Genomic DNA, 15,507 nt, shown 5'->3' on the forward strand with positions numbered 1-15,507 from the left:
ACAAATCGGATACTAAAATATAATTTTTTTTAAAATAGAAAAATTCAATATATATGAAAAGAATAATACAAAAGAGTTTAATTATGGTTGAAAAGCCAAAAAGTAAACAATAATTATCAATCCCATAAATTTAGCATATAACCCCCCAAAAGGAAATAAATAAGAAAATAAAATATATATATATATATATATAAAATTAAATATTTTGTCATGTTTGTAATTAAAAATCTAATCTTATAAATAAAAAGGAGTATATACATATATTGTTAATTAAATTCTTAAATATTATATTCTTGTAATTTTTCCAATTTTAAATGTGTCAATGAGTTGAAAAAAAAAAGAAAAAGGGAAGACTCTATTGACTATAATTTGTGAAATTATTTAGGATTGAGGTCCTTGTTGGCAAAGAAAGAAGATAAAACATAGAGATATTTAACATTTGAGGCTCTAATTGTTGAAGGCAAAGATATTTTCTCCATTGTCCACTAGTTAGTCACCTTTCTTTTCTTTTCTTTTTTTCTCTGTATTTGACACATATCTTTACTTGATTACCAGAAAACAGAGTTGGAAAAATGGAGTCAGCCCTTGTATGTTCAACAGTTCCAAGAACGACTACGAGCAGTCTCCTTAAAAGAAGAGAGACACCACTTGATGCTCCTTTTCATCTTTCATTTTCGGTATGTTTTTTCTGACTTTGCTTAGTATTTAGCTTCTGAATGATACATATAAATTATCTGTATAATATTATGTACGACTAATATCATAGGCGGGCACCCATAGCATCTTAACTTTCCAAGACAAATCACTGTTTGGGAACACTAATTCCAAGAAGCATATACTCTAATATAACATAGATTTATTCTAATTATTTAATGTTATTATTGAACAATATTATCAATCTATCACTATAAATTTCAACAATTCAATTTCTTTGAGCAACATCCCACATCAATAATAGCAAAAGTATTACACAGGTACTAAACTCAAATTTTTTTTTTATCCATGGCTAAGAATATCTCAGTTGCCTTGATTTCCATGGTTGTTGCACTTAGCTTCTATGTCAGTACGAGCGAGTCAATTGAGAGTCATGTCGAAACTCCGGGAACCATTGAGTCAAGCTTCTTACCCAAAACATACTCTGTAAACTTAAACTTCCCAAGAACAAGAAATTTGCTAACTACGGTTGAATGTCCTTGTCCTGATTGCTCGTGCATGACTAGTTCTATTAATGAGAAAGTTGAATGTCCTTGCCCTGATTGTTCCTGCATGACTGACTCAGCAAAAACAGAAGGTCATTGAAACAAGACCACAAGATTGGAAACTTTCGAGTTTCCAATGTCAGTGAAGGTTTTCGAAAACAAACAAAAATGTTAGATTGTCTTTTGTGTAGAATAAATTGTGGTTCTTGACTGCTGTAACAGAAAATAAGGAGTTTTCCGTTTGTGTTTCATTGCCTCAGAAGCTATAAATAAATAACAGTGCCTCATGTTTGATTAGTTTCATGAATATTGTGAATCCTATGCAATTGGTTATATGTTTAGCTTCTTGTTGCTGAGACCATGCTCTTCCCACAATAGAAAACTGAATATGAGACAAATTTGTATTACCCTAAACTCTGCTGTTCTGAAAATAAGTACCATCTTCTAATTAAAAGCTCAGTTGTTCTAAAAATCTCCATTCGTCGTTCCATATTTCCTAGTAGATTCAAAGAATACACACACTAACAAAGAAACAAAGTAATAGTGTTTTTATAAGTTGTGATTGAGTTGCTTAAAATTATTTGATGATTCTCGATGAAGGGCTGACTGTCATGCTTCAGTTATTGTCCAGAGAAACTATGTGAAGTGTTGGGGTACTATTTCGTTATCCTTCAGAAAGACTAAGAAATACAAAGTCTTTAATTGCAATGTGAAAGTAGAGGATGAGGCTTGTGAACTAGTTAATGGAGTTGAGCTTTCCATTGGGGATGGAGTTGATAGCATTGATGCTTATCTCTGTAATGCTGTAAAGAACAACAATGGTACTGGCATTTTGCTCTTATCTGATATCTTTGGATTTGAGGACTCATTTACGAGAGATTTTGCATACCGTGTTGCATGCAATGGATACAAGTAAGTCATCGTATACCTTCTCTATTTATAAAAGGTGCTTCCTTTGGTTATCATACTTCATACCATGTGCAAGAGAATCAACCAAGTTCAAGTCATGAATTGAATTCCTTGTTGAATGATTTTGCAGTGTTCTGGTACCAGATATGTTCCGTGGAAATCCATGGAGAAAGGATGAACCCAAAGCTTTGTTTGAGCAATGGATCGGTAGTGTAGACAAACAACAGGTTGTGAGAGACATTTTCACATCGACTAAATGGATGGCCGATGAATTTGTGGCTGCAGGAATATCAAAGAAGTTTGGAGTGATTGGATTTTGCTTTGGCGGTGGCCTGTTAATAGACATATTGGCTCAAGACCAGGGTAGTGAGTTTGGTGTTGGGATCTCATTCTATGGCACACGGATCGACTTATCTGTTGCTAGCAAGATTGAGGTACCACTACTACTTATTGCTGGTGACAATGATCCACTTTGTCCTGTGAATGTGTTGAAGGAGGTTGAAAATAACGCGAATGGTTGCAAAATGGTGGTATTTGAAGGAAGGGGTCATGGTTTTGCCCATCGACCTCAATCTTTAGAAGACGATAAAGATGCAGAAGAGGCATTCTTGATGATGAGAAACTGGCTGCATGATGGACTACTTTCTGAAAATTGATACTCATTCTGTGAATAGTCAATCTGTTGTGTGAAATGCAATTTGAAACTTCCTTTCTTTTGTCTTATGAAGTATAAGAAATCTCATTTTCAACAACAGTAGTAACTATTCACTGACAACAAATAGCACAATAACCTGATAGCTCTTGTTGGTGGGAGGTGGTAGGTATCTCGTGAAATTAGTCAAAGTAAGCGAAAACTCACCCGAACACCACAATCATAAAAAAAAAAACAAAAAAAAAGCAGGATAATCAACTGCCTTGTACATTAACAAAGAAGAAACAATTTTGATTGGATGGATTGATTCTTATCATTTGAAAGGCTATAAAAAACAATAATAGTACTGGCATTTTCTCTCTTTGAAAGGTGCAATCTCCTTCATACCATGTGCAAGAAGGTGATTCAAACAAGCAAACATGAGTTGTGAGCATGTCTAGGCATTTGGTTGAAAATTTTCAAAATCAGAGTATGCAAAATGGTTTTAAAACTTTTTGCAAACTGTGAACAACTAAACAGAGTTTGTGAACTTAATTTTCAAATAAGTGCCACCTAGAAGTTACCATGTTTTGGTTCTTATAATAGCAGAAAGGCTGTTCTTTGAAGAATATATAGCTTTTGGCATGATGGTAAGCATTGTGTTGGGAGGGGGATTGTTGAGTAATGTCAACATCCTGTTTTTGGCAAGGCCCACGAGGTATCCGGATCGGAGTCGTGATCGAACATGACACTTTTTTAGTGGACTTAGTTAAGAAATAAAGTTATGTCTTTGCTATTAGCTATAGCTTTTGACACGATGGTGGGCACGATGGTAAGCGCATGTGAAATGCATTTTCCTATTTGAAACTTTCTTTCTTTAGTCTTATGAAGTGAGTTTAAAGAACCTCATTTTCAACCAATACTAATAACTGAAGTAACTGTTCACTGACAGCAAATCGCATAAAGAGGTCGATAATCAAGCCTTTCTTCAGCTTAGATCAGATATTCACATGCTCACTCTGTTTCATATCATTTATCAATACTTTTCTTTTTAATCTGTTTTAAAAAAATATTTAGTTCTTATTTTTTGGTAATTCATTAATTTAATTTTCTACATGACATGTTTAATCACAAAGTTATGAAAATTTTGGTACATTCTATATTTCTTTAATTTAAAATCAAAAAATTCAAAAGTGTTCTTTATTGAGGAACTTTCAAAAATTGCAAAGGCTTAAAATATAATGAAGCAAAATAACTCAAGTTTGCTTAAATACGATTCGTAGCTACATCTTAGAAGGGAGAAAGGTGAGCGAGAATGAGAGAGGCGAGTGAGAGAGGGCAAAGAGAGGAGATAGACGAATTGTATTTGTATATCTACTAGATAATTGCATATATGTAACTAATATGTATATACATATCAATGACTGTATTTGTATATTTGCTGGATAACTTTATATACTAATTAGTATGTATATGTATCAATGAATACAATTGTATTACTGAGTACAATTTGTATCCGAATACAATTTGTATCAATGTAAATTGTATCAACGAATTACAATTATATCAAGTTCAACATTTGTATTTGTATAATTAATTGTTATCATTTTTATCAATGTTGTATCAATTGTATTAACGAATTCAATTTGTATCAAGTTCAACATTTGTATTTGTATAATTGATTGTTATCATATGTATCAGTGAATACATGTGTATTTGTATTTTGTTTCACTGAAAATTAAGGATATAGATATTGTTGACTCTTATTATAATGGATTGTTATCATTTGTATAATTGACCGTTAATATTTGTGTTTGTATAATTGATTGTTATCATTTGTATTTGTGTTGGGAGAGAGGAGGCGAGAGGCGAGGAGGAGAGTGAAAATAGCAACAAAACCCTAACTATAGTTATAAATTGTAGTTCTTTCAAATTATAATGGTGTATTGTAAATGCATATCACATGTTTGCTAATTACGCAATTTTTTCTACTTTATTATTTGCTTAAATTTTGTGCTACGTCAAAACAAGACAAAAAAAAAATTAGAATGGAAGGAATAATATTTTTGTTGGTGTTTCACGTCTTAAACTTTTTGCGATTTTTTCTTTTCTCACCATGTTAAAATTTTTATATCTATTATCGGTACATATGATAAATGTGTAGGGATCATTTGGTAGTTGGATAAGAAACACGTTTATTAGGTATTAATTTTGGTATAACTTATATGACGTTTGGTAGGTAGATATGAAATAAGTTATTCATGTATTAAATTAATACGGTGTTTGATTGAAAATTTAGAAACACACACAATTAATGCATGTTTAAGTTATGAGGACATCTATGTATCATTTTATGCAGGATAGAAGGTGAAAAACTAATATATAAATAAATAATTCTTTCATATATATAACTAATACTTACCTTAAATAATATAAACATTTACTCTTAAGTCATAACTAACTACTACAATACTAATTCCTACCTAACTTTAACTAGTTACTGAATAAACTTATGAAACCTATGAGCATGGATAAATTCATTCGTACAAACTTCTTATAGGTTATATTAGTTTAAATCAAAATATGGATTAGGTAGTCATTTCAATTGATGCCTTATATGGTCCATAGGGGGCATCAATTCAATCTTAATTTTCCATGAGAATTTGGCATCACTATTTTTAAAGAAACATATATAGACGAAATAGAGAATACCAAAAAGCATATACTAATTAGCTTCTTCTAATACAACATAGATATCCCAGCTAGTACTAATTATTCAATGTTAACATCGAAAAAATGTATGACTATAAATTTCAACAATTCAATTGCTTTGAGCAACCACATCAGTATATAGCAAAAATACTAATTCAAATCATGGGGAAGAAAATATCAGTTGTGTTGATTTTCATGGTTGTTGCACTTTGCTTCTATGTTGGAAGCATTGAGTCGATTGAGAGCGATGTTGAAACTATTGAGTCAAGGGTCATACCAATAACATACTCAGTGAATTTAAGCTTACCAAGGACAAGGAATTTGTTAACTACGGTTGAGTGTCCTTGCCCTGATTGCTCTTGCATGACTAGTTCTATTAATGAAAAGATTGAATGTCCTTGTCCTGATTGTTCATGCATGAGCGACACAACAAACACACATGGCAATTGAATAAGATGAACGTTATAATTCTGAAGAAAATGAAAAGAAGTTCTATATGTGTTTGGTGTTTTGTTGAATAAATTGTGGTATGTAACACAAAACAAATTACTTGTGTTTCAGATGCTATAAATAAATAATGCTTCATCTGCTTTTATAAATATTGTGAACCCTATGGAACTAGTTATTTGCCTCCATGCACTTAAGCCAATCCAAACACCCACTAATTCTTGAATTAAATTAATAATTCGATCTTTTAATTGATATAGGAAATAAAATCACATCAAATTTATTAGGTCATGTAGTTTTTTTATCCCTCAATTATTAGTAAACTCTTATTTTCATCCTTTTCGTATCCAATTAACCATGTTTAACCTTCAATTATTCGAGATATACATTTTTGATCCATTTCTTGTAAATAGTCGCAATTGTTTCTTAAATTATTAACAGTCCCACCCTGTACTTCCTCATGTTATGTTAAACTAGTGTAATAATTTCATATTTTAGAGTAAAATATACTTCTAAATTAGTCTAAATATATCAGATTTCCTACATAAAAGAACCAAAAGCACTATATTTTGATTAATTGAAGATCAATCGTGTCAAGTCATATATCACAAAGACCAAAATTAAAATATACTCATAACTGAGGGACTAAAAATGATATTATCCAATTTATTAAATTCATGAAAATTGTGCAAGTGCCATAGAGCAAATACATAGCTCATTGAAAAATTTGGAAAGGGAGGAAACTTTATTCAACAATTTCTACTTCATAAGCTCAGAGGCCACAGAATACTTCCATCAGCAAAGGAGTGAAACACAACACAAGAAAGAAGATGCAGATAAAAGCAATTATTTCTTCTCCTTCCTTTTGTTATATAATTCCATTTTGGTAGTAACAGTTACAAAGTAGATAAAAAGAAGCCAAATGAGCCATAGATTGCTCTAAACATCAAGTCATGCAAGATAATATTGGCATAACAAAGGACAAAAGGCCAATGGGTGAAAACGGGGAAACAACAATCTCATAGGTTAAAGAAAAAATTGATCTGTGATCCCAGAGAAAGGGTTGCTTCAGTCCTCTCCAACCTGTCAAAGAAGAAATTTAGGAAGAAAGAAGTAAACAGTAATAACAAACAACAATAACACACCCACTGTCAGATGCAATAGCGGCAAGAATTCTCAGTAACCATGTTTCTCCATTTAAATTAATTTCAACCAACATTTTACATACAAAATAAATACAGTAGTAACACAAAAGTATAAAAAGATAAAAGTAACATAAGTAGTAACACAATAGCATAACCTTTGGTACAGAATACAAATTCCACCCTTCCACCTTCACGCCCCTTCAACAAGAAATGTATGTGTACATTGGACCCAACAAGAAAATAGTGTGAAAGAGGGAGAATTTGATGGCACATAAGATAGAAGAAAATAACATGTTTATCAGGATGAGTATAGTATGTACACAAAAGGCATACTATAAAATCAGGAGGTAGCCCAATAGACCCTAAATATACATAAGAAACATACAGGACATGATTAAGACTTCCTTACTAATTCAGCCAATCCAAACGGGCTCTTAGTTGGGTAACTAATACAAATCCGCATTATCCATTTTCCCCATTTGGACATGTTCCATTGCAATACCAAACAATTAGAGTTCACTAAAACTAAGAGGTTCTCTATGTTTCCTACTGATCTAAATATTTCTTAATTCACTCAAACTAGGAAAACACTAAATCTAATGTAAACATACCAACACGCTTAAACCGTAACCCAACTAGTAAGTATCACATAATTATAGCCAGTTTGGCCAAGCTTTTGAGAGGCCAAAAGTGCTTATTTTTAAAAAGTGAGGTGCTTGGTCAAAGCTTTTGAGAAAAAATAAGTGCTTCTGTGGAGTGGCAGAAGCTGTTTATTAAAAGCTACAAAAATAGTTTTTCCGTAAAAACACTTTTGAGAAAAAAACACTTACAAGCACTTCAAAAAAATTTGGCCAAACATTAATTGTTGTTGGCCAAACACAAACTGCTTCTCACCAAAAGTATTTTTCTTAAAAGCACTTTCGGAAAAAAACTCTTTTCAAAATAAGCTGACCTTAGAAGCTTGGCCAAACAGACTTATTAGACCTTTGTTTACAATTTGTTCTATCTTTCGTGAAGTTTGCCTCGATTCCAAGAGATTGTATATCTTTTACAAAATGTTTGGTACGGTGGAAAAAATTTTACAAGAAAAAAAGAAACCAACTTTTTCATGTTTTGGTTGGTCAAATTATTAAAAAACAAGTTCCTTAAAAACGAGAAAACCCATAAGTGGCACTCCACTCCTCACCATCCTCCAATACAACACATCCCATATCCACTCCCCATAAGCCCCACCTGCACCACCCTTACCCCCCCACCCCACCCTCCTTAGTGTTTACATTGATTATATATAAATGCTTTTGAGCAACATTTTATGCTTGCTTACCGTAAATCAGAAAATAAGTAAGAAAATCACTTGTGTTCTAAGAAAATAGTTTCGACACAAACATTTTCCTTCTTAACAAACACACCCTTGATATAACTCAGAAAATAAGAAAATCACTTATGTTCTAAGAAAATATTTTCGACAAAAACATTTTCCTTCTTAACAAACACACCCTTGATATAACTTTCTTTCACGTGATTCTAGATCTACCTGATCTCTTTTTAATACCTTCAATAGTTGTGGTTTAACACCTACATATGGGTGTTTTTGGAGGTCTACCTACAATATTATGAAACTATCTCATGCTCTTTTTTCAAATTATACTCCAGTAGTGCTACTTGCATCTTCAGTCGGATGTACTTATTTATGTTTATCTCTTTATTTAGATAGGTTTATAATCTGCATTTCATCAATATAACTGTCAAAATAAAATGAAAAAGAACTATGAAGAGCATTTTACTCAGAAAAGCGGCCAAATTTTAGCCACATAGGGAAGTGATGTGAGCACGTCTTCCCCGTTTCCTCAACCTCAACCCCCATCTCCCACCCCTAAAAGAAAATATTATATATTTCTATTATATATAAAAGGTATTGGCATATGAAATTTCCTAGTAAAAGTAATTATTCATTGTCTACCCTCCTTTTCATTTTCTGTTTATTCATTCCCTTATTTGACAAGACATTTTCCTTTTTTCCATATACCTCTAGTACTTTGACATTACATTCAGACATTCAAGGAATGAAGTAGGAAAAGGAAAAAAGACTACAATTCCTTGATATCCTTAGAAAGCAAGTCAGAAAAGAAAAAGGGAATTCTGTAAAAACAAACGGAAACAAAGAAGAGTAGAAATGAGTGTCCAGCTGTCAACTATTCCTTGTAGGGTAAGGCAGTGCAAATCTGCTGCACTGTCCCTATCATCAACCCTGATTAACCACCTAAAATCTTATGCACACTATATTTTAGGCAACCCTAAAAAATTTTTAGCACTTCTTTGAAAAAAAAACACTGGTGTATAGGCAAGCTTGCACACACCTCGACCATTCCACTATATACCTGTTTTGCAGGCAGGGAAGTCAATTAATTAAATATTTAATTATATTTTTAAGTAGATTTATTTATTAATTAATTATATTTTAGTAACTTTCTCTATTATTCTAGAATAGGATTTATGTTTCATCTATGTAGCGCGGACTCTTCATTTTGTCTTCCGAACCCATCTCTATGCGACACTCGTGCAGGTACAGGTGCGGGGTGTGGGGTGCGTGTCAGATTCTGTCAATGCCATCCGGATACTTTGACCAAAGTCAAGAACAAATTTGATGGGGGAAATTGAGAATTCGAAAAACTCGACGACCTGAAATGGATCCAACTTCGGAGCATTTTGGCAGAGAGAGACGACCAGAGATGGATCAAACTTTGGCCGCATCTTGGCAGAGAGACAGAGAGTAGGAATGAGCTAGGGTTGAGGTCTTGTTGTTTTCGTAGAGGCAATGGCGACTAGTGAGGAAGATTTAATAAAATATATAAACTATGATTTTGCAGAGATTCTTTAAATGTCTTGTTTACCCTTTATGGGCTGCAACTAAACATTTGGGCCTAACCACTTCTAATAACATTTTACCTTTCATGGGCTTACTCTTTGTATAATCAGTGTTGTGGACTTTGTTGGACTATTATGTAGTGTAAGAATCCCTTAATGACTTGGACAACAAATCTTAATTATCATTTACACATAATTTTTTTAGCTTTATAATTGGTTAGGAGATAAGACTAGGATAATTATTGTCACATTTGACTCCAAATTGAATTCTACAAAATATCTCTCAAATTTAGAATATCTTTATAAATCTATTTTTATAATGTTGAACGTTATAGCCGAATCCCCGCACCCGTACCCATTCTCGAATTCGTACCCCCCCCCCCCCCCAAACTTAAAATTTATTTTGTCAAATCCGACTCTTGGATCCGCACCCGAGTTCGAGCAACATAGTGTTTCATAACTTCATAAGGATTAAGTTAAGCTAAGTTGTTACTTTGGAAAGGATTTAGGTTTCCTACTTTTTTAAGGATTATACTTCCTATTGATGTTATAAAACTCCTATTGAAAGGGATTTCTGATGAATAAATCATTAAGTCATATTTTAACCAAAAAAACAAGAGACCAGAGTTCTCTCTTCCATTGAACTCTAAGATTTCAGCCTCCCCTTTAACAAATTGAACTTATATATCACCCTGATCCTTACCTAAAGATCCTAATCCTTACCTAACGATCCTAACGATACCACTTCCTCCCAGCAGCATAAGTAACAAGGACTCTGCCCACTAAGCTTGCAAATGAAAAGAAATCACCTAGTATTCTTTGTCTCCTGGGATTTGAGTCTTGGTCTCCAAGGCTTGCACCCCATTTATTGACAACTATGTTACACTATTGCATACAAAAAAAAAAAGAACCTTTAAAATTATTACTCCCTCCATTTCAATTTGTTTGTCTTAATTTGACTCGATAAGGAGTTTCAGAAAAATAATGAAGACTATAGGATCTTGTGATCTTAAACTAAGATGTGGGTAATGTACCAAACTGCCCTTTGAGTCTAAGGGTTTTAAATATGACATGTAGGATATTGAGTGTAAAGAATTACTGAATATAGAAAGTGATTTTTTTAAAACATACTAAAAAGGAAAGTAGAACAAATAAATTGAAAAGCAGGGAGTAGTGAGTACAACTTCCAAAAAAAGTAAAATTTGTTATGTACATAAGATGCAGTTTGCAAACTCCACGCAAGAAGGTTATGTTGCATTACGTAATTTCAAGTAGGATAAAGGTGCCTAATTCTGGTTGTGCCCCTGTTATAACTTCAGGGTAATAAACAACACTGCAAACTTTACTCAATGGGAAAGAAAGAGAAATTTAAAAAATCAAAAAAAAAAAACACACACACACACCAGCTAGACAAGGTGGCAGCACCATTATTGTTTTATGGATGACTATGTATAAAATACAAGTCTGTGTTGGACAAAGGGACATCAAGATTCTAACAAGTTTTCAGTGTATTTGTGAGGATCCAAACAATATACTTGTAGCAATAATAACCATTTGAAATTAGTAATTTGACACAAACAAGGAGCCCGAGTGACAGAGCACTAAAAAAATGATAGCCTTGCATTGGTTAAGGCATGTTTTGGATGGTTAGCTACCAATCATCACCATTATCTATCAAAATCATCCACCACATTATCAGCTGCCACCTCCATCAACCATCATTATTGTCAGTTACCATCACAGCTAGCTTAGTATCTTTCAAATAAATGTGAGAATTTCAATGTTACTACCCACAACCATTACCATCAGCAGCTGCCACTGCCAATTACGTACCACGTACAGTCAGAACCCATAATCACCACCAACCACCATATAAATTTATTTTTAATATTTTTTATATAGAGTATTAGATTAATTAGTATTTTATTTGAATTTTTGTATTAATTGATTTTCAACAAAGAGAACTTTATACATTCAAATGTTGAGAAACAAGCATCTTAATTATTTTGTACTATTCAGATCTTAATACATATTTAGATTCAGACGTGTTAGCCTTAATACATATCTTAATATTCATGTGTATTCAAATGCAAACATCTTAATTTTAATAAAAACAAATAAGGCCTAATGGAATCATACTCTATATGGATTCTAAGCAAACAAACTAAATTCTGATCAGTTTAAATAGACGATAAACTAGGTCTCGTGAAGATTACTTACAAGTCACAATCTTGACAATCTTCCATATCCTAAAAAGGCTCAAAAACTATATATCCTTCATAAACAGTATTGATGAAGGTCTCTTTTTTCATAAAGAGTATTGATGAATCTCTTGTAAGAAGAATATTTTGGGAAATGGAAATCCAAGGTTTTAAAGCCAGACTAAATTAATCTAAAAGATGTGAAGACTCAGACAACCAAATGCGAGCATAACTGAAAACCGATTTACTTTAATCAGCTAATACACAAGGATACAAGATTGCAGCTTCACAGCTAAAAAAAATTGCAAGCTTAAACATTGCTTCCGTCAATAGTTAAAAATCAGAGATGCAACATGAAATGCTATCCTTCTACTACGGTACAACCCCTGGCTCCACAACAATGACACAGCAACACACCTTTTAGATCAAGTCATTTTTTAATAAAAGACATGTAAGCAGGGTTAAAGTAACTAAAAGCTTATTGGTAAAGAAGCTTACTGACGCAGCAAAAGACTCCTCACCCAAAAAAAGAAGAACAAAGAGAAACTAATAGGAAAAACACAAAGCAGGAAAGAGCAAAACTTTTTTATCAAAAGAAAAGAGCATTACTATACAAGCCATCATGTCCAATTGAATATTTCAGGCTAGACACACATGTAAAAGAACAGCTTTGCACAAGTTACTGGAGAAAAGAATGCTGAGCATTCACTGAATATAGTTGGGGATGGGCATGCCGATTTGTATCATGCCTTTCCTTACAAGATAAAATTATATCTCAAGAAATCCATTTAACCCCCCCAAAAAAAAAAAATGCTCCGGAAGTAGAAATACATGCAATTATTACCTTGGTAATAGGAGTCTCAGAAATACTAGCAGTTGATTTTCCAGGATATCCACCAAATTTCTGAGAGCATTCTGTGTATGCAGATCCTAGACCTGCCCCAGCACCAAATGCTGTAGATGCCCAGCGTGTCACAGGACTCCCTATGATAATAATGAATACAAATGAATAAACTGATTACATTTTCTGCCTAATAGATTTTGGAGATAACTTGGAGAAACACAAGCAGGAACAGATCATATTATGGCAACACTACTCATATTACATATATCGAAAAACAATAAGAAAGTTTCAAGCACAACTAGAATCTACACCTAGACATCCAGCTACCAAAACTTCAAGATAGGAAGGGGGGAGAATGATTATCAAGGTAACTGCAAGAGATATTACATCAAAATCTAACATCTTGCATGCCCTAGGCTACACTTTGTTACCTTTTTCTCTTTGCAATCACAAACTATGCATATAGCTAAGCTTTAAAAAGAACTAATTCTTCAAGTTCTCACTAACAATATGGACAAAATGAAGCTAATAAGAAACCAACCCGTAACCACTCCAGTGCTATTTTTTCGCAACCACTGCTCATTATTGATCTAGCCATACACCCTTCAATTTTGTCTTTCAAACATTGATAGATTACTAAGCAAATAATGTCACTTCTCTCTCTCTGTCTCCCATCCCCATCTGATAAAGACCCCCCACCCACACACATTTGTTTGGGGTTGGGGGTGGGGAGTTGGGGTTTGTCCTTTCTCCAATTTCAATTTATTTGCAGAGTGATACAAATTTCAAAGAAAACCCTTTACATCATTTACCACTTTCATTAGTTTTCAATATAAGATTACACAATCACACAAACAAAACTAAACAAAAGCACATCTGAAATGCCCACGATAGTCAGAACTAATAGAGGAAACTAACCCGTATAAGCATTATCACACTGTTTGGTGAACTGACATAAGATGCTCACAAGCAAAAGCTCTTAGTCCAGTTTCAATTTCTTGGTAAAACACATAAAACAAAAATATTTCCAATTAAAAAAAAATCTTTTCGGTATTTTCCCAATTTAATTCATCCAACACCAATTGCAGAATCAATGCGTCAAACAAACAATACTAAGCAAAACAAAAACACATCTGAAACATCCCATAAAAACAAGCAACAAAATGGGAGTTTGTGGAATAAAAACACTCACGGAAGAGGAGAAGCCCAGCAAAGCCACCGATTAAGGAAAAGTAAGTAAAACGGCGAAGACCCAAATCAAGACAAGCATCCCATTTTGCATCCAAATTGTACTCCGATGGTACAACTGATTGTTCTTGCTTGTTCTCTTCAGCCATTGCCACACAATCTCACTTTCTTCTAGGGTTCCTTGTTGTTTGATCTTGATTTGATTAGCAGCCCAGGGTTTCGTTTTCTGTCTGTACGCTTCTTTCTGGAAAATGTACAACTCTTCCCAAATTTTCCAAGAGTCTTTTACCCAAATAGTCCTTTAACTTTGACGATATGTCTATGTCATCCTTCTAATATTATACTCCTTTTCCTTTTGTTCACTTTTCATTTTTTAATTGTTCTTAATTATTTGTCTATTTTGACAAATCAAGAAAAAATAATTTTTTTTACCTATTATATACTCAATTAATTACTTTGAGAAATGTATAACTTTTTTAAAATATTAATTTTTTAATTCATCCACTTTATAATTAATAGGGTAAAATGATAAACTCAATATGTCAATCATTGCTTTCTTAATAAGTGTTTTAATTTAAAAGTGGACAAGTAATTAAGAACAGAGTGAGTATTTGATTTGAACCATATTTATCTTTATGACTTTATAAATTGAGCATAATGTCACAGACATAGAGGGTGTTTGGAATGGCTTCAAAGTTGGTTAAACCTACTTTTAAATCAGTTTTTGACTTCTGAAAGTGTTTGGAAAAGATAAAAAATAATTTAAAGTAAGTCAAAAATGACTGAAAATAGGTTAGGAAGTGTTTGGCAATATAAAAAATGACATAAAATAAGTTTAAAATGATGTAAAATAAGTCAAAAATCAAAAGCAGGTCTCCCCCTACTTTTTATTTTTTGACTTAAAAGTCATTTCAGTTTGCCTTTTATTTTTTACTTAAAAGCTACTTATTTTAAGTCAATCCAAATGGGCTCTAAAAAGTCAATCTTAAATGATTTTTAAGTTAAAAAATAAAAAGTAGGGGAGACCTATTTTTGGGTTTTAACTTTTTTAAGTCATTTTAAATTTAGTTTAAGTTATTATTACTTTACCAAACACTCTAATTTATTTTAAGTTATTCTTAACTTATACACTTCCAGAAGTCAAAAACTAGCTTAAAAGTAAAAAAAATTAAGTCAATTCAAACACCCTCTTAGAGCCTATTTGGATTGGCTTAAAAGTTGGTCAGACTTACTTTTAAGTCATTTTTAGCTTTTGAAAGTATTTAGCAAGGTTAAAAATAACGTAAAATAATTTTAAAATGACTTAAAAATCAAAGTAGGTCTCCCCCTATGTTTTAATTTTTGACTTATTAGTCATTTAAGGTTA

General features: G+C 32.7%; 2 protein-coding genes across 2 annotated transcripts; one reads left to right on the forward strand and one right to left on the reverse strand.

The window, feature by feature from the left end:
• The first annotated feature begins 572 nt into the window (after nucleotides 1-572).
• On the forward strand, nucleotides 573-2,824 carry LOC125809266 (uncharacterized). The gene is made up of 3 exons (XM_049488931.1): nucleotides 573-677; nucleotides 1,831-2,111; nucleotides 2,239-2,824. The coding sequence occupies exons 1-3, from the start codon at nucleotides 573-575 to the stop codon at nucleotides 2,762-2,764; spliced, it is 912 nt and encodes a 303-aa protein (XP_049344888.1). The 3' UTR covers nucleotides 2,765-2,824.
• Nucleotides 2,825-6,729: 3,905 nt separating this feature from the next.
• On the reverse strand, nucleotides 6,730-14,381 carry LOC125809262 (uncharacterized). The gene is made up of 3 exons (XM_049488926.1): nucleotides 14,146-14,381; nucleotides 12,954-13,093; nucleotides 6,730-6,981 (listed from the first exon to the last, which is right to left on the reverse strand). The coding sequence occupies exons 1-3, from the start codon at nucleotides 14,288-14,290 to the stop codon at nucleotides 6,967-6,969; spliced, it is 300 nt and encodes a 99-aa protein (XP_049344883.1). The 5' UTR covers nucleotides 14,291-14,381; the 3' UTR covers nucleotides 6,730-6,966.
• Between the last annotated feature and the right edge of the window lie 1,126 nt (nucleotides 14,382-15,507).

Source organism: Solanum verrucosum, unplaced genomic scaffold (genome assembly GCF_900185275.1).
Source record: "Solanum verrucosum unplaced genomic scaffold, falcon-dt-bn FXZP01000062.1, whole genome shotgun sequence".
In the NCBI taxonomy this organism is placed as follows: domain Eukaryota; kingdom Viridiplantae; phylum Streptophyta; class Magnoliopsida; order Solanales; family Solanaceae; genus Solanum; species Solanum verrucosum.